Source organism: Liolophura sinensis, chromosome 6 (genome assembly GCF_032854445.1).
Source record: "Liolophura sinensis isolate JHLJ2023 chromosome 6, CUHK_Ljap_v2, whole genome shotgun sequence".
Lineage (NCBI taxonomy): Eukaryota > Metazoa > Mollusca > Polyplacophora > Chitonida > Chitonidae > Liolophura > Liolophura sinensis.
The window spans coordinates 61,563,799-61,590,640 of NC_088300.1; the positions used below are offsets into that span (position 1 = coordinate 61,563,799).

Here is a 26,842-nt window from a genome sequence, read left to right on the forward strand (position 1 = left end):
CGTGCTGACAACACGATATAGTAGGCAGCTTTACAATCAATGATTTCTTGGAAATTCGATTTTTCCCCAAGTTGCGTGCTAAGTGCAATAAAGTCACTTCAGTTAGTCGTTTTCGACAACTGGGTCACTGTAACATATCGTCTTACATCTGACCTCTATCTTGTTTTGTTACAAAATGAAGATTTTTGGGTCACCTCTTTTCTCAGCAAAAAATTAGACGGAAATTCGATTTAAAGTCAAGAGATGTTTGTTCCTTAGAAACCAGTGAAAGTGTGCAAATCTAATACAGTCTTGGATGTGTACAGTCACAAAAATGAAATTAAGCAAAAAATTGTTTACACGAGTGGACGTAGATTTCATGTAAGGCTTACATAAAGCATGCCATAAATCATTAGAACTAGCAGGACATTATCTCTCTGGTCGTCTGGACGAGCATACACATATCTCGTCTACATGCACATACAAGAGTTTAACGAGCATAACCAATCCCAGTATGCCTAGCCACGCAAATCTATGATTTGCATCGGCATCACATACTTCTAATGCAGTGCTGTTAACGTAAAACGTTACAATATAAACGTTACAGATACTTCAGTTATGTTTTTCACTTACTTTATGAAGCATAATATATTGTACTTACATTGTGATTTAAAATCCGAATCTTGCCGTGTTTATACGCACAGTGCTACGAAATAAGTAACGTGATTGGAAGCGAGGCTACTATAGATGCTGTGTCTTTCCGATATCATTGAAAACTTCTCTTTCTTTAAACAACCTTTTTAAAAAGCTTATCCAAAAAACGATCCAGTAAAATGGGAACCATTCACTCTTATTCACTCACCCCATTAACCTACAATGAAGTTAGCCATGGTAGAACATTGACTCTATGAACGATCAATTATCTAACTACTACTGCTTTGCTCGGAATGTCAGTTTACAAACAGAACTGGATTCACATATTCGGTTCTGTTCGCAACCAGCAGCTAGCCTCTCACTGGCAGGAAAGAGTCACGCCCATTGAAAGTGCTCTATGCCAGGTTGTTCGTAGTTTTAGCAATTTGCACATACGATCCTATTTTAATTATATCATCTCTTTCGGGTTATTAGCATTTTTGTTCAAATTACATATATCTAAGAGGGATTACAATGCTAACTCACGCAAGACTGAATGTAAATGGTGGACACTGTTTTCCAGTTTCAATCTACACCGTGATTTTGGCACTGTGAGTACTGTATCTTACAGACTGGAGTGTCCATTGACATCTCGTATATGTCACTATAAAACATATATGGTGCCGTGGCTTTGTGGTTAGCGTGCTAGTGCAGCGCAATGACTCAGCAGCGGTCGCTCTGAATTCAAGTCCTATTCGTGCTGACTTCCTCTCCGGTAGTATATATAGGAAGGTTTGCCAACAGCCTGCGGTTGGTCGTGGGTTTTCCCCAAACCTTACCCGGTTTCCTCCCACCTCGCCGCGGTGGTATAAGTGAAATATTCGCGTACAACGTAAAACACCAATCAAATAAATAAATATGTGGTACGGGACCAGATAGCTGCAACAGCGATGTCGCAAATGCAAAATATTAGGATGCTGAGCTTCACCACATTGAATATTTTTGCCTTAGTCAGGTGGAAATATCGCATAGTCATGGCAGATTATGAAAGTGGATTCAGGTCCCTATAGCCAAATTCATTTGGATCCACATTTAAAGTCTTAAGTTCCTTGAGTATTTGAACTAAAGTTTCGTGTGTTACTGACCAGTAAAAATCACATAGAGAAGTAGTAAACCATGCCGAATTTCAGATCTAAATTTCCTTGAGGTCAGGAAGAGAATAAAAGTCGATGTCAAGTAGCTGGATTTAAACTTCTCTTGCAGAAATCCTTATGATTTATCTTTCTAATTTTCAACTCCACATTCATCACATCTGACAAGTGAAACAATCCATTTTCAGCCAATCAATGCTGCTGAGAATTCCTGTGGAAAAAATGTCGGGCCAAATTATCTTTCAGCTCGAGGGTTAAAAAGGGGGAAAGGGATCGATTTTGAACCATACAAGCTGGGTTCCTAAAGCCGGTGGGTTGTAATCCAAGATTCAGAACAGATTAGTCTTGGATATTCAAATTACAGATTGGATAAAATGCACGATTATTTTATTAAGAGAAAAAAGTTTTCGGCAAATTTTTGCGTCTATTTGTTCGGAGTATTGTTAGAGGTCTCCCGTGTAAATGGATTTATTCGCCAATGGAAAAGCGCGTTGATAATATTACTCTTCGCTTCCATTCTTTGTTATTGCTTGAGAAAAAGATCCACGACAATGCAAATACCAACAGAAAAGGAATCACCGGGGATGATAGACTTAAGAGAAAGTTCAACGCAATTATAGAAGATAAACAGATGGCCTGGGACAATGGATTTAGGACGCCCCCCCCCCCCCCCCTCCACACACACACACACACTTCTTGGTTCGCGCATCTTCAGGTATCTGGTTTTGTTTGAACAGCTAGTACAAAACAACCCTTCACAGGTGTATACGAGGATTGAGGCAGCCCAAATCGATTCGCTGTGTTACACATTTAGACTTTCAATAACCTGCACAAACACAATTATAGACACGTCGGCAAACAGCAATACGATCGGTAAATCACACGGTAACTGGTTTGGAAAGTTCAGCGTTCACGACAATAGGGTAGGGAAGTCCATAAATCGGCTGTCACCAAAGCGAGTTGTCATGCAGCGTTTACCGTCATGTTAGCTGACTGAGTTATCACAAGCTTATTATGACTTGAAACCCCATATGTTAGGGGAGATAATTGAAACACATTCACGTATGGTGATAAGGAAAATGCGCACACACTGATAAATGCCAATTCCTCGACACACGGCAAACGTCAATGAAAATTACATGGAATTATTAATGAACCGTAATGCAAAATCAGATAAAAACGGCACAGCATCCAAGAGGATGGAATTGCTTTAACGTGCGCCTTAGGAGAAGACGTTTGAATACAGAGAGGATGAGGCATCTTTCCCACCCTTATACAGACTCTAGTCCAAGCTGGATTGACCATTCTTCTTTACTAATGAATGAGTAATGTGTTAGGCTACCGATTTGTTCATAAATCGTCATCGTAAAGGCAAGATTGAACAAAACACTACAAGCCTTGGCCTGAATTACTTTAGCCGGGAAAGGTTCGCCATTATATCAACGATAATGTTCTGTGTGAACAAAAATCACAAACATCTCTTGAACGGGGACAATTTCCGTTTAATGAGTACTTTTTCTGGAAGCGATGTCTTTTTCTGGAGAGAAATTTAAGTGTTTTCTTTATGCTTGAAAGGAACGGCCGTTGGAGCCATAACACGTAATGCAAATTTTGGCGCTAATGGAAATGGCATGTATAAGCTTTCGCTGTAGAAAGTAATACCATACTTAAGTTATATCGAATTTCTTTTCGAATTATTTAAGATTTTCACAAAATTATGACACCTAAGCGAACGGTCTTGTTACAAATTTGTGATTCTGGGTGAAATGTATCCATCACAAACATGGTAATATGGTTTATTAACTGCTTTGAGGAGCAATTTAAGATGTACCCAAGCTGTTTAAGATTTATAATTCTTCTGGCATGTCGTATGATTTTAATTATACCTCTGAAAGTCGTATCTTGTCCTTTCAACATTACCTCCTAAACAATGAAAACACATTCACATGGATACGTCAATTCACTGATTCCGGCTAGCACAGAACTCCAGCCAGGTTTTGACACAGAAACAAATTTATCTTTATAACTAGATATCGATCAATGGATCCAATCTACAGACAAATGCTGTCGAACAAACATCGAACGTTGTGCGTCTGGACAGGGAATATAAATTCTCGGAAGTTTTCATATATATGCTAATAAACTGGACATGGCCATTGGCTGTCTGATTGATTTGCGGTCTGTGCCACTGTGACAATATCCCCGGGACTTGGGGTCGAGCAGCTGTCTAGTTAGCGGGTTATTTAATGAGCCCTGGAGTTCGAGGTGACAAACACCGGGGGTGGCAAGGTACTAAGGCATTTATATATGTATATACATGCAACAGTATTTACTAAGATTATATAGTATAGTGTTTGAAGAATTAAATATACTAAGCGTCCGGTTCGGGAGCAGTAGATCGAGGGTCAATCCTGGGTCGAGTCACACCTAGGACCTTAAAAGAGGAAGTTGTAACTTTCTCGCTTGGCGTTCAGCATGAAGGGGATAGTGCAATGACTAGTTGACCCGTATCAGTATAATGGCTCGGTCGGTGCGGCTTACTTGCCTTCGGTAAGGCGCCTCAGTGAAGCAGCACTGGATGAAAGAGGGGTGGAAATCCGTCCTGCAACAAGCAGGCATATAACATGCACTTCAAGGATTCCTTCGTCGTCATATGACTGAAAAATTGTTAAGTACGACGTTAAACCCCCAAGCACTCATTCACTTAAATATACGAATTTAAAAATGCAACTATGTACATTTTCCATTTATTTTCTTTGGTGTTTTTTCACTACTTTCAACAAATGTGCTTGCCCTTCAAACATGTGTCTTAGGAGAACAAGTTTGAATACAGAGGGGATGAGGCATCTTTTCCAGCGTTATACAGACTCGGGTCCAAGCTGGGTCGACTATTCTTCTCTTCTAATGAGTGCTTTGCTCAGGGAAGTCGTAAATTTCCCCGATCTCGCTTTTTGGGGCATTGGTGATAATAAGCTTTAGACGACGCATTTGTGGTCGTTTGCACAGTCCCCAGCTCGAGACGAGACCACTTGTCTTGTACTATCTACACACCACACGTGAAATAATTCGCCAGTGATTTGCCAAAGTTCGGTGGTTTATTCAAAATACTCCAGTTTCCTCCACCCTAAGAGCTGACCGCCATCGTATAAGTGAAAAATTCTGCAGCATGGTACTGAACAACGAGAATAAATGAAAAATATACACATAAAATATTTTCAATATTTCAGTGAAACCCTAGGCTGAAAGCATCAGAATTGCCGCCTGTCTACGTCAGAATAAGCTGGCATCACCTCGATTTAACCATGAAATGGTTTTTAATTGTGTAGGTGTATTGACGCAGGCCTTGTATGGAAACAACGCAAAAACCGGTCAGAAACGTTCAAAAAGTATTCCATTCGCTTGGAAATGACAATTAGATCGCCGCGTTGGATATATGAACAACTGCAATCAAGGCGCACCTGAGATACATATTTTATTATCGACAACTTATATACTAGCAAAATACACGACTGGAATACTGATTTCACTCAGAACATACCGTTTGTCTTTCCAACATCTTTGAACACTCATGACTGCTTCTCCGTCCTGCATGATTCCGTCCTACTTAGGCACTTTATATACTTTTTAGTGCTTTGGCTCCGCCGTTATGTGAATTGGCTATGTAATTACTGACCTGGAACGTCCATTTTGGTTGACGGCTGGTATATAAATGTCTGTTTCGTGGTATAGATTATCAGTTACCAGGTTCTAACCTGATTTGAGTTTACATCATGTTTTAAGATGAAGTGCTGTTCTTTATTAATTACCCGTACCTTTGCAGTAGTTATCTTGAAATCCTGTCTTATCCATGCTGTTAACTTTGTGCTACCAGTAGTTATTATGACAGCTTTCATCTTTGCCTTCCTGTTCTTTTTTATTTCGTTTCCTTGAATCTCTGTCCTGTTCTTTTTGATGTTACTCCGTTTTTCATAGCCAACATTTCTACCGCACTTTCTAGTTTACCTGCGTAAAGCGATAAGGACAGGCTTTGTTTTATAACTGGTTGTTTCTTTTTCGGGTAGCTATGCTAACAGCATTCTGAGCAATATTGTTATTTTGTCTTTGTATGAATCGTCATTATATGACTGAAAATTGTCTAAATTCGACGTTAAACGCCAAGCATTCATTCATTCATTTTTGGTACGAATCGTGTTAACGAATGTATCGCAAAAATTCGTAAATCTATCTGTCTGACACCGGATCATGCAGCAGTTGACCTATTCACTTACACGCAAAGGAAGCGGGGATGTTTCATTCAGTTTTAAAAGTTTTAGGTTAGCCTTGCATGACCGGGAATTTAACCTGGATCTCCCGACGACACGTACACTCTAACATCTCGGCCATTATGGTACGGTTAAACGTCTATGAAAAGGAATTTTTTTCTTGAACCCTTTTTGTCATGAAAGCAGTATCATGTGAACACGAGAAAACTATAACGTCAGTAACATATAGACTAGTTGCTAAAAAGCCTTGTGTACAATGGCTTATCCATAGACCCGACTATCAGTTGACCAATGAAGTCGCTTGTTTGAATTTTAATATCTGAGTAACTTGGAGCTGAGATGCCAGGTACCCACAAATGTACAGTAATTCCACCCGTGCTCCTCTCGCCGGCCGCTAGACTGAGAGAATATACAAAATAAGTGAAGCGAAAGGCGCAAAGCAAACAAATACATGAAACACTTGATACTATAACACGACTACAGATTAAATGCGGTGAATGATATAAGGGAAGTGCTGCAATTGCGGTTGCTGTAACAAGATGTGATATATGTAAATGTCATGATTATCACACTGAAATCATATATGGTTATAGGGTCGGTAAATATATACATATCATATTGTATTAATTCTTTAATAAAAGGGCCCCAGAAGTTAACTAGGTAAGTTGGGCTTTGAACTTTACAATGCAAAATACAGCCACAAGAACGCTAAGGCTTCCAGCGTTCCACACAAGACTTCAACTCAAGCTCCAGATGGTCATCAAGGGGATTTACGGGTAATTCTGGAGACCAAACGACTGGCAATAAGATCAAACTACAAGTCCAGGAAAAGCTTTGTGGAGCTGAATACGAGGTCTTTGATTTAAACGAATCCTCGATCTGGCGTAATGCTCGATGCGGGAAAGCTTCACTGACGAGGGATCGACTGCGAGCGACGCCCGTATCGGTTTCCAGCAACCGTCTGTAAACATAATTATCGTCGAGCATCGGAGAACTAAAACAAGAGTATCAAACAAATAAGTCGTTGTTAATGAGGCGTGTGAACGTGCGTGTACCTTGTTGTTTACGAGTAAACTGAACTATGCTGTACAAAAATAAGGAAGAATAAAAAACGACAAATAACAAATTTAGCTATCAGCCCAATGCAACGAAACTTAGCATATGCACTTACGAAATATTTGTATAGTTGATCGACCCGAAGGCTCCATGTAAAACCTGATGACCTCCAGGTTGGTCGCCTAGGGTAAATGCCATTACCGCATCGGACAGCCAAGATGTTTAGTACTAATGGAGCACGACTGGAAATGTCAAACGCTTCGTTGTTCACGTGCATTTCAGCACTAAAGCACCTTCCAAAATTGGTTTGAGTATAACAGCTTTGTACAGGCTGTAACCTTTGCCTCGACAAGCATTTAATAAGCTGTCTATGTGGATTGGTGTCTAATGTACAACAGTGCTTTCGATAACTCGAAGTGGGGATTGTCAGATGCCTTGTGGATGATGCCTTCATTTCATCACACCTTTACACAAACGTTCCACAACTTGGCAGAGCGTTGTTTGTCGATAGTACATTGCGGTGGGCGAGAATTTCTCAAATATCATGACACTATTACCATTTTTGGTATGCTGGGGCCGTCAGATATGCATCCGGAAGGAAGATTCTTGGGAATTTACTCTTGGGGAAAATTTTTTTCGAAACATTCCCAGGTTGTTTACTATGAAAACGATTTATCTGAACTTTAACTTTAACATAGCTACGTGTAAATTTTCGCAAGTATAACTCAAGTTTATAAACTAAATACACTTTAACTTGTCGCATCTGTTGAACGTTTTTTCAGTTTTATATGATTGGGCTAACGCCATACTTAAGAATTTTGTATTTACATGATGGCAGACATTTTTACAGGTGCAGCAAAACGGAATACCGGAGTAAAACAACTTACAGTAAGAATGAGCAAGCCGCCCAACGGACGCCATAAGTCTCTTGATGTCACCAAGGGTCCATGAACCAACAATGAGTGCGGAGTAGTGTACAAAAATCCCTTCAGTTGTATAAGAATCTAGTCTGCCCAATGCTTTATAAAACTCTACGCAAGTGTTATGATGTTGCGCATCTGGGGCCTGGTCACAATAACATGTCATACAAAATAGTGTATTTCATTATTTGAAAGACCTAATATATTAAGAGATTTTAATCCTCTTAGAATGACCACCTGGGGGCGTGAAATCGCTATCATGGTTCACTATCAATAGATGATGCTACTAGTCGTCGATTTTAATGAATCCAAACAAAATAGGAAGAAAGTAACGTATTTCACCTCAAACATTGGTAATTTTCCAGGAAAACTTATAACAGCATGGTATAGTGAAGATGACATGAAATTATTGCGTATGCCGAAATTTGAAATATGTACCTCCAGACTGCAAGTATATATGCAGTATGAATGATTAAACTTAAAGAATACGCTCTTCCCAAAAATAGGACAAAGGTCACTGGAAAATGTATCCAAAACTAGCTGTGTTAATTGTTCCTTTTTTATGATTCTTTAGTTGAAGAAGAAAAAAAAACAACAACAACGTGACAAGCTTAAATTTTCCGGTGGGCTTTACTGAACGTATTCATGTTGATAATGACGGATGCCAGTGATGTGAAACTGAGTCATTTTATACAGTCAAAAAGTAGTATTGGATACTGGTTTTAGGGGTCTTTCCACTCATGCTTAAATGTTCGTGCTTTTTCGTTTGCAACTTCATTCACTTTCGTTAAGAACGGGCTTTAAAAGTTTATGCAAAAAAATTCATGAAACAATTCTATATTTCATAAAGAAAGAAAAAATGACCGATGCACTTTTCAAAAAAGATGAAGAATAGAAAGCATACACTCTCCCCAAGGCCAAGAATAGGAACATCAAGATTACGAGCGATCTTGGACTTTAGTCAAAATTTTAGTCTTTAAATTTGGTATGTTTGTTTCCGTTATTTTAGCTGAAATTTGTGATGCAATAACTTACCAAGAATTTACAGTGTCCAGCAATATTTTAACTGAGATCTCTTCGCGATGCTGGGGCCAGGTTATCGTGAGTGAGTTCAACACGTACACACAAAATCATACTATCAATATTTTCTACATAAACACAGGATTTGGTCCGTTTTTTTGTTAACCGTGGCGGTCGTGCCTAGACAACTACGAAAACAGATGCAAGATGGTGCCAGCAGTCCACCCGTGAATAAGTGCAGAATGTAAATGTGTTCAATTCCATGCGCCATGCATTATGAACACATTAGCTACACAGTTTGCCAGGAAGACGATAGCACACGGGAAGCTTGAGTCGGAGTGGTTTCTTATCTTCCAGAAGGCTTTCAGCGAAAATGAGCCAGACGGGATGCCTTAATGGCTTCTATCTTTCTCAAGGCCTTTCGTGGTTAACGGGACAGAGGAGCAAATGCTTGGAAAGGTGGAGGAAAGCTGATGAGGCTGTGATGTCAATATTTTAGCTCTGTGTATATATGCACCAAGTAGCGCAAATGGTGAGAAAGGGATAAACATACTCCGCTCTTAGCGTATACACGCTACCAGCTGGCTAACTTGAAATTTTATACATATGACCATTTTTCGTTGGCTACACTTTTTTTTCTTACGGCGTTCAATCCAACAACATGCACATTGGTGAAGCAACAACGATAGAAATGCTCCACAAGGACATGGGTCCGTATTAAGCCGGTCTGAAATCAATCAAACAATCAATCGTTCGGGCAAACACGCCAGCAGGGGGATCAATGGACTGTAGCCAGTAGTGACTAGATTATCCATGGGAGCGTTCAATGCAATTACCGAGAGCAACCAGCTGTCAGGAGCCTGGAGTGCAGACTCTTCCCCATGTGTGGCCACCCCTCCCGTTTGTTTGCTTCCATCGAGCTGTGTGCCCGGATCCTTCGGACAATACTCTGCTGAAACCGTCCTCACTGTCAATCACTTACCGTGGCCGCGCGCTTTTGCTAGGGTTCAACATCGATCTGTTGGCCTTATAATATACACTGGCTAACACAATGGTAAATGTGTTTAAAAAGCGACAATGTTTGTTTCATACACAAGTGTACCCTTAGCAATTCGGCGTGACCAACTACTCCCTCTGTACATCGATAGGAATCATGTACTGAAACTTCATGTACTGAAACATTATGTAGTGTTAAGAATTTACCGGATATAAAAAAATTACAAATCAATAGGCTCTACCAGTTCTACCGATTATTTGACTAGTTGATTATTTGTTAGAATACGATTGATATAGTTGCACGTCATATGTCATGGCCTTCAGCTCAGTGTACCCTTACACTTTCTGATGTGTAACGAAAGAGAAAACAAAATAATTTGTGTGACCCAAATGTGTTCAGATGGACGGAATAGTTTGATCTTTCAGTCAGTTCCTAGAGCAAGTACAGTGACATAGTTATTTCCGATGGGGTAAACCAGAAGAATACCGTTAGTAAAAGTTTCCCGCATCAAGGAGCATGTGCAAAGACACACAATATCTCATTTAAGTAAATACCACGGATACCTTCTACCCGACGTCAAAGTTGAACAAATCATAAAATTACACTAGGCTGTCATCGTATACCAAAAACACTCTTGAGTACGGCGTAGAAGATCAATCCAGTAAGCAAATAAATAAAATTATGATTAGCTGGAATCAGTTTCGATACTCATAGGCAGTTTTTAAAATATTTATTAACAGCTAGATATACTTTTTACAGAATTTTCCTCAGTTTCATTTCGTTGTAAAAATCGAGATAGCGGATTCATAAACGCTATCAAAGAGTGACGGTATCACAGAGAAAAACCTCAAGAATATTTCACTTATACGACGGCGGCCAACATTATGGTGGGAGGAAACCGGACCGAACCCTGAGGAAACCCACGACAATCCACAGAAACTGTCTTGAACCAATGTTCTTATTAAAGATGTGTCAAACCTAATGCAGTTATCATATTTACTTCGCAGAGCAGTTCTCTTCTTACATCGCCTATGAATACAAATTTGGATTAGTTCTTATATGTTATTCATTGTAAATTCTTTTAGTAGTCATGATATTAACCTGAGGGAAGCCGTATTTGTTCAATATCGCAGGGCAATGAAGAATACATATGGCCTATAGTCAATACGAATGCAATGTCCGACCCCACAGGACGCTGCAAAATACACCTGCCTTCAGGTCAATACAAAAGCAATGTACAAACAGAAGCAATGCACAGCCGCAGGTGATCAGATGCCTAACAGTTAACCTTGGCAAAAGGGAAAAATGACAGCCAACACCAACAGTGCCCCTCTGTGCGTTGTTATAAATGAAAACACTAGGTGTCATTGATACTTGTGATTTCATCCTAGACCAAAACAGTCGACTGTTAATGGATATTTAACATAGTGTCCACTTCACACAACGGTTATGAATTTAATTTTCTTTGATTTAAGTCAGAACTGCTTTGTTATCATGTACATCTGTGTGTTTTGGTCTCCGGGAAGAAAACACACTAGCTTTGAACGACTTAAGAACTTAAAGTCGACATTTGTTAGGTTTATTTGAGTGTAAAAAAAGCAACCTTATAATAAAAAGTTGAAACAAATGTGAACTTCCTACCTGTGACATATTCCACCATTTTGAAATCTGTGCCATGGGCCCCGTGACTTCGAAACAGGCGTCTCCAAACAACATGGCGTTGTCCTTACGATCATGAAGGGTGTCAAATAACAGCTTGGTAGCTACCGCCATATCACACTGCAAATAAAGTAAGTTTGACATCTGATTGTGTGGTCATATTATCATTGGCCATCACAAGGATGAGTTTTTCATTGTATCACAAACTCATGCCATATTTTACAGGCTAGTATTAAGAACAAATGCTTGCAAGGCTTTGTATGTTATATTGATGCTATATCAATACCTATACACAGTTAAATTTGCTTAACCCAGAAAATATGCCTCAGATGTTTGAATGCTACCATTCTCGACTTAGGAATCCTTTATTACTTGGGAGTTTCTGATGCATTCTTTCATTCAAGTACTTTTAGAGACTATGACTTCATCAGCGACGAATACAGGCGCAAGCCATATAATTTCACGACACATCGATGGAAACTATGGGATAGATGCTAAATTTGGTGTAAAAGGAGGGTACTTAATCCGATTATGCGATGTTATTAGTCTGGCTTCTGTTGGTTCTTATAGAGTCCCTCTACCACCTTAACCTGTGACCGCAATATACTGATTGGTACCTTATAAATGTCCACTGATTTACTACACCATTAAACAGGTCTCAAGACACTGGATCATATGCCATATATCGACTGAGCCCTTCGTTACCGAAAACTACTTTTCCCAATCTACCAGTGCTTAGTTTCTGTCTTGCTTTGCATAATTTTACAGATCTTTCTACAGATTGGTGATAATGGTGTTTTGGGAAATTATACAGCTTATGCATGCCTTCTAACAATAAACGGGAGATTTACGTCTGTTATTTAATGATGGGCGTTCGGTTTACATTTGCTTTGTAACGGTGGACCATCAATTTACGTCTGCGTTGTGAGGGACGATGAATGATTTACGAATACTTTTTGAAATATACAGGTTGGTTTATGAATATCTGACGTAGGATGATCATTGGTCTACGAATGCCCTGTGTTTTGCTATGATTGACTTACGAATACCTTGTGTCATGCCATGATTGGTTTACGAATGCCTTGTAACAGCTGACGAACGTTTGGTACACAAAAAGGTTGCTCAGAGTGCCAGCATTTAAATACAACTGAACTTGCGGAGGACAAGCTTGCCATCTACTTAAAGTAAACTATTGTATAATGAAAACTTTTAATGAAACCATTCTTAGCTTGGAATGTTATCTGATTGAAGTGGAAGTTATAACTAGCGTGTTGCGTCATACAGCGTGCAAATGTACTTGAACCCAAGCAGAGTCTAAACCTTTTTCGTCTATAAGCAGTTTTTGTTTTCGGAGAAGAAAGAAGTAAAACACACGAAACTACTGGAAAACATGTCCAAGAATTGTTTTTACACAAAAATTTTTGTTTTCTTTTTTACATTTACGTAGAAAAAACAAAACAAAATTCACACATGAGAACATGACGAGAGCAATACGGTTTCATTCATTCTCAGGAGGTTACAGATTATAAACTGAAGTTCTTTGTGTGAGTAATACTAGTACATGTAGTTGGTTGCTGACGAAAGCGATGTCAGGCAGGGGAAGGATAAAAGTAGCAGTGTGGAATATGTGCCATAAGTACAGCACGACAGATCGATCTTAATTAAAGTTTGTAATTAACAGGTAGAGACAGCCGTTGGTATTAACAGACGAGCGCGAGACTAATAGGTCTATCATGTCGCCACACACGTAAGGCTTTAACTTGGGTGAAATTACGGTTTTAATATCCGTAATTACATCTGTAGACAGAATACATTTGTCCCCAAGCTGCCAACGTCGTGGAAAGGAATCGTTTAGAGACTCGGCCGGGAAAAGCTCTGTATTGCTTTTTTTCGCATTTTTTTCTTCTTCTTTTTGTTTTGTGTTCAACGAAGGAATCCTCCCGTCGAGACTTTTGCTCTTTAGAGGAAGACGTGTGCCTCTTAGATTACTCCGACAAGAATCTTTTAAAAGTCACCGGCCGAGCGACCGCCTTTTCTACAGATGAACTTGCCGTGTTCGCGAGGAATTCCTTAAGAGTTCCAAGATTGATAAATGTTACCAATTGGTGGAGGCTAGTTGTTGTAAGTGGCATTAGCCTCGCTTCATCGGACCAATAACCATACATCACCAGGGCGTTTTGTCAACGGCCAGCAGACTTTTCCTGTACCCTGAGCGGGTTGGAGGCTCAATTACCGGTCTGCCACATGATGAATGACTGGAGTACAATTTAGCCAGGAAACTCCCAAATAAATAAAATACTCACATCTCGCAAAGGCGATGAAACTTAACTAGATCAGTCCAGTGAAACCAATATATTGTTTCTGATCGGTTTTTGAAGCGCTGTACATGTATTATATATGCTCAGTTTGGAAGATTTTGATCATAAGAGACAAATGATTACAATCTTACGTAGGATGATCATTGGTCTACGAATGCCCTGTGTTTTGCTCATTATGTCTGACACAATGAATATTCCAAAGGAAAAGTTCATGATAGACTCACAAAAGTAAAAAATAGCCCACCTTGTCCTTAACACTAGATTTGGGAACTGTAAATTCCGAAATCCAAAAACTCTAACGGAAAAGTCCAAGTTGCCTGAAAGGCTAGATTTACGAACAGCAATATCGATATAGTCAACCTGTAGACTTACTAATGGAGAGATGAATTATTGTAATGATTTACAACAAAGACTTAAGACCAAAAAGTCGAGCACGATTTAATACCAAGTGAATTCCATAAATCTTTCAATGACGAAGCCATAGAAAAGTCTATTCATGTAAAGAAGGGCCCGCTCGAATGAAGCCTTCTTACCGTTACGAGCACGTAACTACCAAGACAATCAGTAATGTAGCCATTAAGTCACCATGGGTCCATTTCTTCTCAAACACAAAAGTTAATGTTATCGTATGCTAATCTCAAATACTATAATTTTTCCCAAGGAGAAAGTTTACCAGAAGGACTGAAAGAGAGATTCACAATGATTGAAACATTGTACAGAGTATTATAACGCAGGACGCCAGTCGCTGCTTTCATAATTGAATTCATAAAAATTTTCCTAATCGCTTCAAAATTGAAGCGATCACAAACCGCTAATTTTGAGAGATATATATCTGATTTCAGCGACATGTGAGAAAAGCTAGAAGATCGGTGCAGTGTATGTATATATTGTAGAAAAAAACCGAAAAAAACCCCTATGATTTCCGTGGACTTATTCTGTGAGAAAAAATAATGTCGCTACAGGTTTACTGACTATTTAACGAGAAAACTTGTTTATTAATTAGATAAGATTTATGTCAGCTTGAAAAGTTTCCAGGAAAGTAGCTGTGTGGTATGACCCGCTTGTTCCCTAGCATTGCCAACAACGAAAGTTTACTGCCGGTAAGCTGGGCATTCCCTGATCTCGGCTGACATACTCGCCCAGATTTAATACCTTGCCGGACAAGGGCTATTTGCAGGACCCATCACTCACAGTAAGTGTTGTACTGGTAAATATAAACTTTCTTCAGTCGGAATAATGGCATCTCCATTCCGCTACACTATTCGGGCAGAAACGTTATAGAGAGGTTTCTGCTAGCTGTGGAAATCTCTCTTTTATTTCTTTTTTTTTGCGCATGCAGCGTTACATTGGATGCATTAGAATTCTACTCTTCCGTGAAATTTCCCTAAGTCATGGTTCCCAGGTTGTTAGAGTGATAAATGGTACCATTTGCAAAAAGAACATCGACGTAAGTGGTAATGGGCAAGCCCTGCCAAACTCATAACTACCCATCACGCTAACGCTTCGTGTAGAAGGGTTGACCATTAAAACCAACTCCAAAACCATTACCCTTGTAGCATACATGATAATTGGACGAAAACGTATTCTAGGACACAAATTCGTTTTTGGACTGTCTAAAACCCAAAAAACTTGTCACATGAAACGATATATATAACTTCGCGAAGTTCACTTGATAAATTTTAAATGGAATTTTTGAGAAAAATATGCATATTGGCGCAAGCTGACTTTGGTGTCAAACTCAACTACTCTCTGGTAGTTGAATATGGATAATTATCATTAAACACAAGAGACTTTTAATAATGATTTTGGCAGCATTTATTTTTTCAAATACAGGAAATTATGGTACAAAAGGTAAATGAAGAAATATGATATTGTTAACATTGTCTCAAATAATTGCGGAGATAATGGGAAAAGATTGAGCAATATAATTTCTGCAAAATGACCAAAATGTACGTTAGACATCAGGTCTGGAGAAACGTAGAGCAGAAAAAAAAATATTGAAAATTTCAGAAGTACGGTCAAGTGGGAGTACAAGCCTGGAATTGGCAACTGGATTTTATTAAATGTAATAAGGCATATTTGACAAAACATCTCCATTACTCAAGAAAAAAAAACGGCACACGTTTAATATACACAACAGAAGCAATCACAGAAAGGCTTTCTAAATGCAGAGACAGAAAATATACCGGCACAGCCAGATCTCTGGGGAGATTCTCCCAATCTCTGGTGATATTCGTGAAATTTCCCTGATTATTCCCCTAGCATGGAGAATGATGACAACACCACTGGAAGTGTTCTCAGCAATCGGCGTGAAAGATCAAATTATGTGCATTTATCATTTAGTTCTTCAAAATAGAACGACTTCAAGAATTCCTGATTATAATTTTAAAGCTTTTGCCACACGGTGTCAAGACGGCTGATTGCTAATCGATTTTCATTTCGACAACTGACTGGGGTATTGCCTAGAGATGAACGGCTAAGAGATGGAGAGATGTGGGTGAGGGAAACGTCAAAATTGCGAATGGGAAAATAACAGGGCACTTTTATTAAGCCTGTCATAGAACCCAATCGCGAATTTAAATCCTAGGCCAATATTAGTTATTTTTATCTCTCGACCCCCTCGATTATTGCCGAATGTTTAAGGCGTAACCCAGTAACCGAGAGAGTTGCCACAGATTTAAAATTGAGGTCAGTCACAAAAGTACGGGTTGAATCTGGCATTAAGACACACCGACGCAGGAAAGCTAAAAGATTTGTTGTCAAGATTACCAGACTTACACTCTGTAACATACCTAAGACGATCTCGCAGAGCGATAATTGAGGACATGAACCCGAAAATCTCCTGATCCCTCTTAACCCAAATGAACTAGTGCAAAAATGTCCAGCTTAATTCAAAGGGTAACAAATGCGCAAGGAGCTGAATCGAACTCACAATCTAAATGGTGGAGTACTCCAACAACAGTTAATGCTTAGTCAGCTCAGTTTTTCGCCCAGCCTATGGGAAGCTGATGGTAGACAGTCAAATCGTGCGCTGATGATAACATAATATTACCAACGTAAATGAGCCCATGTCGGAAGTATACCACATGATGAGGACCGATTATGAGAGCCTGGAGCTTTATGAGGAACTAATGGTCAAGTGATAATGATTTCGTCATTATAGCGCTGTCGCACCTTCTGCTGGCTATTTTACCTTAGCATAGTTCAGGAGTCTACACCAGTTTTACCTCTGCGTGAGAGTGACATCATTCTGCGTCCAGAATACGGCAAACGAAACGCGCCGCGTCTGGTGTATTCAGCATGGTATTCCAGCAAGCTGGTAGCACTGTAACTTTGTTCATATTCTAACATCAGCTTGCTTCAATGAGATATCGCCGTCACGACATGGCCATATAGTGTTCAATGTGTTCATAATTCAACCATTGAGCTGTAACCCAACGCCTGATTCCAAAAGAATCGTGAACGCAAATAAGAAAATTTGTGATCCAAGACAGAAGATCCCGGTGTACAGGTTGCATCGACTCTAGAAAGCTACACTGTCCAACTCCTTAAGTCGTACAACATTTATTCGTCCAGACTGCACGCAGACAAACAGATTTTTCTGTAATTAACCTTTGTTCACTTCAGCATTATAATGGCGCAGCGTTTGAGACGCCGTAATACGAGAGCAGTGGAGAATGTCAACTTTTATTAATGCGAAGGCGTGCTGAACTCACAGAGCGTTATTCGGTCAACCAATAGTCCTACTTGTGAAGCAGAAGCCATCGTGTGGAATTCGGATCAAATTACACAGGTTTGGCAAAATGAAACCATTGAGAACAAAAGCAATCCCAAGACTTTTACCAAGTTTTCCCTTTAGTGTGGTGTAACAAAATGTTTCATCTTCTAAGGTTTCTTTTGTTTTCATCAGATCCAAGCTGCCATGATCGAAACTTCCAGAAAGGCCCTTTAAATAAATTCAAGTAACTGAGTTAGCAATCATCTCTGCCACACAATCACCGATGTTTGTTCACAGTAGGCCTCTTCATGATGACAATGCTAAAATGCTGGTTTGACTTAAAACAGTCTGTTGTAGCCCCAGGAGAAAGGAATTAGCGAAGGGAAAAACGTAAGTAAGGGAAAGATCCTCAGACTGGAGCTTCCTTTTCAGTTACGACAAGAAAATTGTCCTCCAGCCGTGAAGTAGGTTCCGTTTCCGCCCAGATCCACTGATAAAATACGAAAGCTTTTTTTTTGTTTTTTAAAGGAGCTGTTTACAGCTCTATGCGATTTGTAACAAAAGAATACAATAGCTTAGCAGCTGACGGCATTCCACAAATCCCTGCTACATATCGCTCTCCGTCAGAGAACATACGGGGATACCATGTTACTATATCAACACGCTTATCTTAACGTCTACTCAAATGATTAGTACGATATAGTTATAACCACTACTATTAAATGAATGTGTGTAAGCTCCAAACTCAATCTGCGGATGGTCATGGGTTTTCTGACTGCCTTCCCCCATCATAATGCTGGCCGCCGTCGAATAAGTGAAATACTATTGAGAACGGGGTAAAACATCGATCAAATAAGTAAATAAATAAGTTCCAAACTCTACACCACAATAAGTAAATCAACAAAAAAAATGATAAGAAATGGCATTGGATTCCAGATGTTTAAGCATTTCCGTCATCAGTCATACCACAGTTAATGTAAGTGCAGTTCCACAGCATTTTTTTTGTTCACATGATCATTTTAGTTTGCACCGTGAAAATATATATTTAGGTAACTTGACAGCAGCTTACATATTTGCTTCAACTTAATTAATACGTGTATAACACTTGGTACGGTAAAACATTTTTCCAACCTGCGGATGGTCATGAGTTTTACCGCATGATTTCCTTCCACCATAATGCTGGCCGCCTTCGTATCAGTGAAATATTCTTGAATACGAGGTAAAACAGCACTCAAATAAATAAATCAAATAAATGTAAAGCATTTTTCAGACTTTTGCTGCTCATCAGTTTAATACTGGTAAGGTGATTCTGCTTTGATTAAAACCATACGTTACAGAATACACCTTTTACAGATCTGACCTGATTCTGTCAAAATGCATCAGGCTTTGACATATTTAAACTGCCAGCCATGCCTAAGGCTAGATTTAAGTCGAAGGCTATCTCTGTCTAACAATGGCATCAGGTTGTAACATGTTACAACCGAAAGACTATAGGGCTAGATTTCAGTCTAAGGTTATCTCTGTCTAAGAATGGCATCAGGTTTTAACATGTTTTGAGCTGCAAAACTATGCCTGTAGGGCTTGATTTCAGTTTAAGGATATCTCTGTCCAACGAGGGCAGTATCTGTTAGTGACAACATAATCTTCACGTGGACAGATTCAGTGCACTGCTGAACTCAAGCGTTACCACATAGCTTTTTACGTTCCATTCATCACATGTGAATCGAAGTACACAAGGTAACGCCGTGTTCAAAGGGGGATTGATATGGATAAGGCCTGGAGATGAGCCAGAGATTTGGCTATGAGAGACTCTCCTGCTGGAGATCGGAATGCTCCTATCGTGAGAAATGTACAGCTTGGCAAAACAGAAACCTAGCCAGCTGACTATCCCAGCATAATGACCGACAACTGGGATAATCTCTGACTATCATTACGAGATCGATCACCGGATAAAAACAGGGAAATTGGACTTGTGATATATCGGAGTTGTCGGTTGTAACCCTGGAGAAGAGTCAGTCTGTGTTCCAATTGCTCCCTAGAAAGCAACGGCCACGCGGTCTTCCGGTAAACTAGCTACGACCCACAGAGGTTTGCCGTCCCCTTGGACACAGGTTTCGATTACGTTCAATTCAGCACTGTTTTTTTGTGGCCGAGATCTGTGACCCTTGAGGACTCCATTTTAGAAAGGGTTTCTTCGTTACCGTCTAGATAACAGTTTACTCCCATTTGTCATTTTCCACATACGGTTTTGCGGTCGTAAATTTTGTAATACAGGATGTCTTTTTTTCTCTGACGAGAAATATGATTGTGTGGAATGATATGTATTGCGTGCGTTTGAAGAAAACGGATCTGACCAGAGGCTTACATGAAGAGAAATCTGCTTGTCTATTCGCATCTTATTCATTTTTTACTTTCCTCCACGGGATATGTGATTTAAAACTTTGCTATTTACTTAATTTCCATCTAGCGGCTTGAACCAAATCCTCTGCTTTGTCGTCATATAAAACGCAAGCTTTGTTCTAGGTATGTCTTCAGGGACTGCATCCGCTGAGTTTGAAGAAAAAAGGAATAGAAATTGTATTTAGAGATCAAAAGCCCATTACTTTATAACAGCTTCGGGCCGTCATATAGCAGCTCTAAGGGAGCCCGGAAGGGTAAAATTGTTTTGAAAGTTTGATTGCCATTCATGCTGGCATCAGGGTTGGTGAGTACATGTGTATTTACAGTTTGACGCGCATTAAAATCCCCACAGTGCGATATTGCCAAGAAAGTACCAAGACATATAACGTTTATATTACATGTTAAATGCTCTCGAAGCCGTCCCTGATCTAGCAATTCACGGACGTAATCCTTTTATTTTCTCCCTAAAAACCTACCATGAAATTCGATTGTCCAGATTTTAAGCTTATCTTCAAAGAGCGGTGAAAAGAAAAGCGGTAATACCATTTGCTTGATGAGAAGATTACAATAGCAACGGGCCATCAGAGAAAAGAAAAGATTGTACTATTTTCTCCGGCAGATAAAGTCCCATTTGTTTAATGGGAGCATCCATCGGTCAACTAAAATATCCCCTTTGCTGCGCTTTAGCTTAATGTGATATTAGTGGTAAATAGAAAATAGATGACGAGATATACAGTACAAACGGCCAAAATGTATAACGGAGGTTAGAAAACGTAAATCCTCCCAGCCTAGATGCTGTCAGCGGATAACACAACTGATTACATATTGATATTCATAGACAAAGATGACCTGGTTATTTTGGCGTCCAAGAAAATGACTCTCAGAAATTAAGAATTAAGGTATTCGGGTTGTTGCCAGCGTGACAAGAGTGAACAAGAACCCAAAGCCAATGTCTGGAGGTTCTTAACGCAGTCAAAGATGTGCACGTTATTTATTTATTTGATTGGTGTTTTACGCCGTATTCAAGAATATTTCACTTATACGACGGCGGCCAGCATTATGATAGGAGGAAACCCGGCAGAGCCCGGAGGAAACCTACGACCATCCGCAGGTTGCTGGTGAGGATGTGCGCTTTAAGGCGACAAAGAAATTCCCAAACAAAGTCTAGTGAGAATGTAAGAAAATGTCATGTGAAGGTATGGGAAGTCATCAGTAAGTCAAGCAAAGGTCAAAATATATAATATAATAAACCTCAGAGTAAATTCTTCATACCTTTAATGTACATACGGTTCAGTGTGGTCGTAATGACCAGTTTGTTAATCTGGCCAACCACGGTCATGGACACATAGAGGGGAATGCTACAGAGAAATTACAATAGCCCTTCTGCGAGGAACGACCACAGATTCCTTATTCTTCAAATAGTTGACACCATAGTTTGTTACATCAGCAAAGACAAAACACAGGTATCAGGTGCTAATAAGGCAGGCGAAACAGGCACAGATAAAGCTATATATATATATATATATATATATATATATATATATATATATATATATCCACAACACGATAATGACACACTCGGTGTTTTGGTGGTTTAAACACTCGCTGTCGGCAGGTGAACTACATGGGAAGTATGTTGAAATTTTGGCAGCTGTTTTTTTTATATTAACGGTGAAAATCGAAAGAGAATAAATATCTGAACCCTTCCTGATACACGCGAGATTTCACCTATTTTGACAGCATGTGTTGTACTTCTAGCATGCACTATGCTCGGAAGAATCAGATATTGCGTTCTGACACTTTAAACAGTTCAACCACGTCGAAGATTAAGGTTAAATCAGATCCGTTTGTTTTGTTGATATGCCTAATGTACGTTACCTTTACAATGGAATGTGTCGCTATACAGATACATATCACGAAGTCCTAGCTATTCACAGTCTGGGCGATTGGCCTAGGATTAGTTTAACTCTAACACTCTTTCAGGTATAACCTCAAGTCAGGCGGTTTGTCAATTTTCTGGCCCCCCGGGCACTCTGCTTTTTTCCTGTCCTAAACCTGACGTCAGATAAATGGAAAGCTCGCAGCATTAAATAAATATGTCCCACTCCTGCTTAACCTAACAAACTAAAGTGTTCTCTTGGCGAAAATAACAACACCACCACCAAAAATAAAAGCAGCAACAACATCAAAAACTCTAGGGAGAAACGAAAGACAGGCACGGAGAGGCTAAAGGGCGGAAGCAAAGGGCAGTGATCTGCATATATAATAGGGGTGTTCCACTGATGAAACATCGGTTGCTAAAGATTCAAATACAGAATATCGTGAAGCAAAAGAGCACTGCGGAACGAAACATGGAACTGTTATATACGACGTGTGCAGTTATGCGGTTTTGCGGAACGCGGCATTCTGCAATGCTAAGAATACGGTCTATTTTTACAGACGCTTTTTGTCTGCAGTGAGCTGCACTCTCTGTAGGCTGACAAACGCGATATAAAATTGCTGCGCGAATCTGAAAATACAACACTCATGGGATACATGGCTGTGGTATGATCTGATATATCATGGTGTTCCGTGGAGCATGACTTGGAACATGCACAAATCAGCGTTCTGTTGCTGCAACATGGCTTTCTCTGTGGGAAACGACATGCCTTCAAGGTGCACAGATATGACATACATATGCCGCTTCGCAGAGCGAAACATAAAACAGTCATAATGTAGATGACATACGATATAATTGATAATAACGCTCCGAGGTACACATTACATACTCAAGAGGTGCGCACATACACACATTAGGTTTAGAAAACTGAATTGTTATTTTTGCAGTTGGGAGATATATAATGGAAACTGTAAATGACAGATGTGAAAAGTATCAATGACTACACAGAGAAAACCGCACATCATTGTGATTTATTTACTTGATTGTTGCTTCAAGCAATAGTTATTAATACTTTTTTCACTTATTCGATGCCGGTCAGTTTTATGGGTTGGCATGTGGCTTACAGATATGCACACTGGCCATACTGGTAGAAGACAAATAATCTTCAACGAACGTTAGATCTTGCATAAGGTCATAGGAGTGTGGCCGACCGCTGAATGGCACCAAAGCCCCACAAGCAGTGAGGGCGAGGAAATGGATGGTGATGGAAAGTTAAAATCGTTGACTGCTTTATATTTGGCTGCTAAGTTCGAAAAGGGAAGATAACTGGTTATATGTACCACTCAGCCACGGCTTGCTTAAAAGCATAAAATTGCATGAAAAATTACTGTCCAACCCAAGAGTTGGATTCAAATATGTCGGCAATGGGCCGATAGGATTACATCGAGAGACCACATTAAATTTTTAACGCTAAGCATTATTATAATTGGGATGAGTATAAACTGCCTTGTATAAATGTTTTAAATTCAGGAACGTCTTAAGGCAAGTGTCTTGATTTCATATTCCCTTTAGACGCTTATCATCATAGGGATCAAATATAAAATCCAGGAATGGATATTGGATATTAAATACTTTGTATAGGGTCATTTTGAAGATGTTGCCAGAACACAAAAATCAACTCTTAAACTGTTTTTAATGTGGTATCATTTTGCCGCGCAATAGGGATTCGGGTCCATGCTGAACAGACTACTGTTCTCTTGCAATCCACAAACAATATGTACAATCAACTATCGTAGTCATTCCACAAATTATAGACTAGAAAGCTGTAAGGCTTCAAAACTGATTTAGGTGGGGATGGTTCACTGCTCGATGACACTCAATGTTAACGGATTCTGTTCCGTCAGAGTGTTGACAATATAAACCATACCAAGCAGACTTCCACAGTGAGGTTTTAGCGTTCAGGTTCAGTCCCCAGTTAGGTGACATAAAACATTATTTATTTTTTTATTCTTTTGGGGTTTCACTCCGTACTCAAGACTATTTAACATATACAACGGTGGCCAGCATTATTGTGGGAGGAAACAGTTCAAAGCTCGGCGTAACCTATGGCTTTTCACAGATCACTGACAGACCTTCACAGGTGCATGCGACCTGTGAGGAATCTAGCATGAGCTGAACTCTCAGCGATCGCAATGGTGAGAGGTTCCTTGGTCATTTTGCAACTAGCAACCCAGCTACTAGTCTACGAAGGCCTACATAAGACATTGCAATTGGCAGTCTTGGTACGTGGGGACGTGGGTCGCTGGTGGTCGACATGAAGGGATAGGCTAAGTTCAGCTCGGCCCGTTAGTCAGTTTTCCGTAACTGAATATCATGGCGTAGCGTTGGACAAAATATGACTTGCGAAGATCAGGGCTTCTTTACTACACACCGACTATTTAACTTTGCAAATGGGGCTCAAAAGAACCTCGGGCGTGCAAGAAGCTTTTCGGAGGGACTGCGGGACTTCTGGTATTTAACAACTGTCAACAGCCTAAAACCATTCGTCACGATTTGCAAACTAGACGTGAATTACTCCTCAAGTGTATCGAGGAAAACTTTCGCCAAAGAAGAAACACAACCGACGGCGTTTCCGTGAGACGGGGCGAAAACACAATAACAAAGTAATTATTGTACTTCATGTCGGCATGATGCAACACTCACCGTTGTTTCCGGAAGCGAACTCTACCGGTACACGGCAAAAAGTTTATATTTAGAAAAAGAATGTAACCAATTTTGCATATGATATGTGGAACAACAACATCTGGTTAAAAAGACTGAAATCACGCTGGAATAAAGACCCTAATCTGTAGGCGGGAAAATTGCCACTGTGTGTGTTTCCCGATGGTGAAGGAGGGTAACAATTCAAACGCGACAGTTGTATGACTGGTGTTGTGTCAATGGTTAATGAATCAAAAATTTATTTGTAGAGATAAATGTATCTCGGAAATCGAGTTTTGACAAACCAACAAAGGCGGTTTGAAAACTTGTATCTAATCACAAAAGTCCTACGACGTGTAATAACAGCCACTTGTCAATGCTTGCCTGAGTTCGTTGTATTACTCCATCTCTTAAGGACATCCGGCTCTGCACGCATTAACAAACACCATAAAATGCGTTGAATCAAATGAATGGTAATAAGCACTCTTTTACGGTGAAACACAAAATTGGAACGCATGCAGTAAATTGTAATGCATGCAGCTATATATGCCGAGCGTAACGTGTACGGTTCGGAGCAGTGGTCCAAATCAAGATGGAGCGGGATGTTGGTATGAGGGGTGAAGATAACACAATTGAACATGGTGTGTTGGTTCATTTGTACCTCCGAACAGGAAATTTTCGACATTTCCTGTTCGGAGCTACAACTAGTTTTAGGTGAACTGAGAGGCAGTTAACAGTCTACAACGTTCGTGGGGTTATATGAAATTCGTTGGATATCACCAAGAAAAATAGGTCATATAAATGAAATACTACGGGAGTACGGCGCTAAACGCCAATCATTCAGTTAAACATTATGTAATTTTTTTTCAAAGCTGTTCACATTACTTTGTAGTGATAAAACCATGAATTTGTCATTGTTCCCACCCCCAAGCCCGATGAAGTGACAATTTACCCAGAGTCGGAGACGAAGAAACAGCTACTGTGGATTTTGTTGTTACAGGCGAGACGAGGTCAAAAAGTACCGGAACTTCACGACCAACTGTGGAAAGACAGTTTCCATCGTTTATTTTCTTCTTGTTACACATGATGCTTATCGGATATCACGCCTTCCGGCTACACAGTTTTGATTAAGAGCAAATTCTAGAGAAAACAGAATGCTCCAAAAGACAGCAGAGCACGAAGCAAAATTTCGCTCGTCTAGGAATTTCAATCCATCATCCATCATCGGTTTAAAAAAAAGTGGTAAATTGGATTTCTGCTACCCAGAACCAGTGGCTTGTTGTATTGGGGTAATCCAATTTAGTGGTGAATAGATTATAGCTACTCGGAGCTGGCAAAACCGATAATGAAAAGGCTCACAGATTTTGCTGAAAAAATTCCCTTCCAAAAACATGGACACTGACAATTCCCGAAGACAGATCAGCCGAACTTTGAATTTTGACTTTCTTTCTAATGATTTCGAAACACGGATAAAAGAATAATCTAGGTTGATCTTATGGGTAAAACTGTCAGAAATCGGATCGCTGAAGTGATGGAATTATATAAATAAAAGATAACTAGCCAAATATATGGTCGAAAAATAATCCACATTAAGAAAGTATCAATCTGCGTATCGCTCTGGTCACAGGAGTTTCATCACATATTATTAAAAAAAACAGGACCTTATTGATTTTCGTTTAACAACCGCGGCGTGATATTGAATATAATGACAAACCAAGTTTAGCACTGGCGGTTAAGAGTGGGAGGTGGACGGTTTATAACTCAAGAGGCACGATGGCAACGATATAAGGCCTGAATTGTAATTAGGCCACAGAGCCATGATTTTCTAGATGACGTGTGTGCAGTAATTTCTGACTATGTTTAAATTATTGTTTAACCTCCTGCCGTAAACCGGAATTTAACTCTGTGCACTGATTTTTTTTTTACTTTTGCTGGACAGTCTGAATTGTAATTTTGTCCGTCGGTTTACACTGAAGATCGAAAAGGTAGGCAAGTTATTTAAAAAGAAATGTATTATACAGGCGTTTTACTAGCAAGTCTTCGTGATAGCAGTTATGCTCCGCTTACTCCTGCTGCACAGTTTGAAACATAATTGAAGGTAATTATCACGCAGGTCACGCAGGTATCCCGATGTACTCGTATTTAGTTTC

At 39.7% G+C, this 26,842-nt stretch overlaps 1 protein-coding gene across 1 annotated transcript in view; it reads right to left on the reverse strand.

Moving 5' to 3' along the window:
* Positions 1-26,842, reverse strand: part of LOC135468498 (gamma-aminobutyric acid type B receptor subunit 2-like) — an 82,929-nt gene that overhangs the window by 28,902 nt on the left and 27,185 nt on the right. Inside the window, exon 3 of the mRNA XM_064746778.1 lies at positions 11,660-11,797. Within this exon, the coding sequence (XP_064602848.1) occupies positions 11,660-11,797 (138 nt within the window). The remainder of the gene's footprint in view (positions 1-11,659; positions 11,798-26,842) is intronic.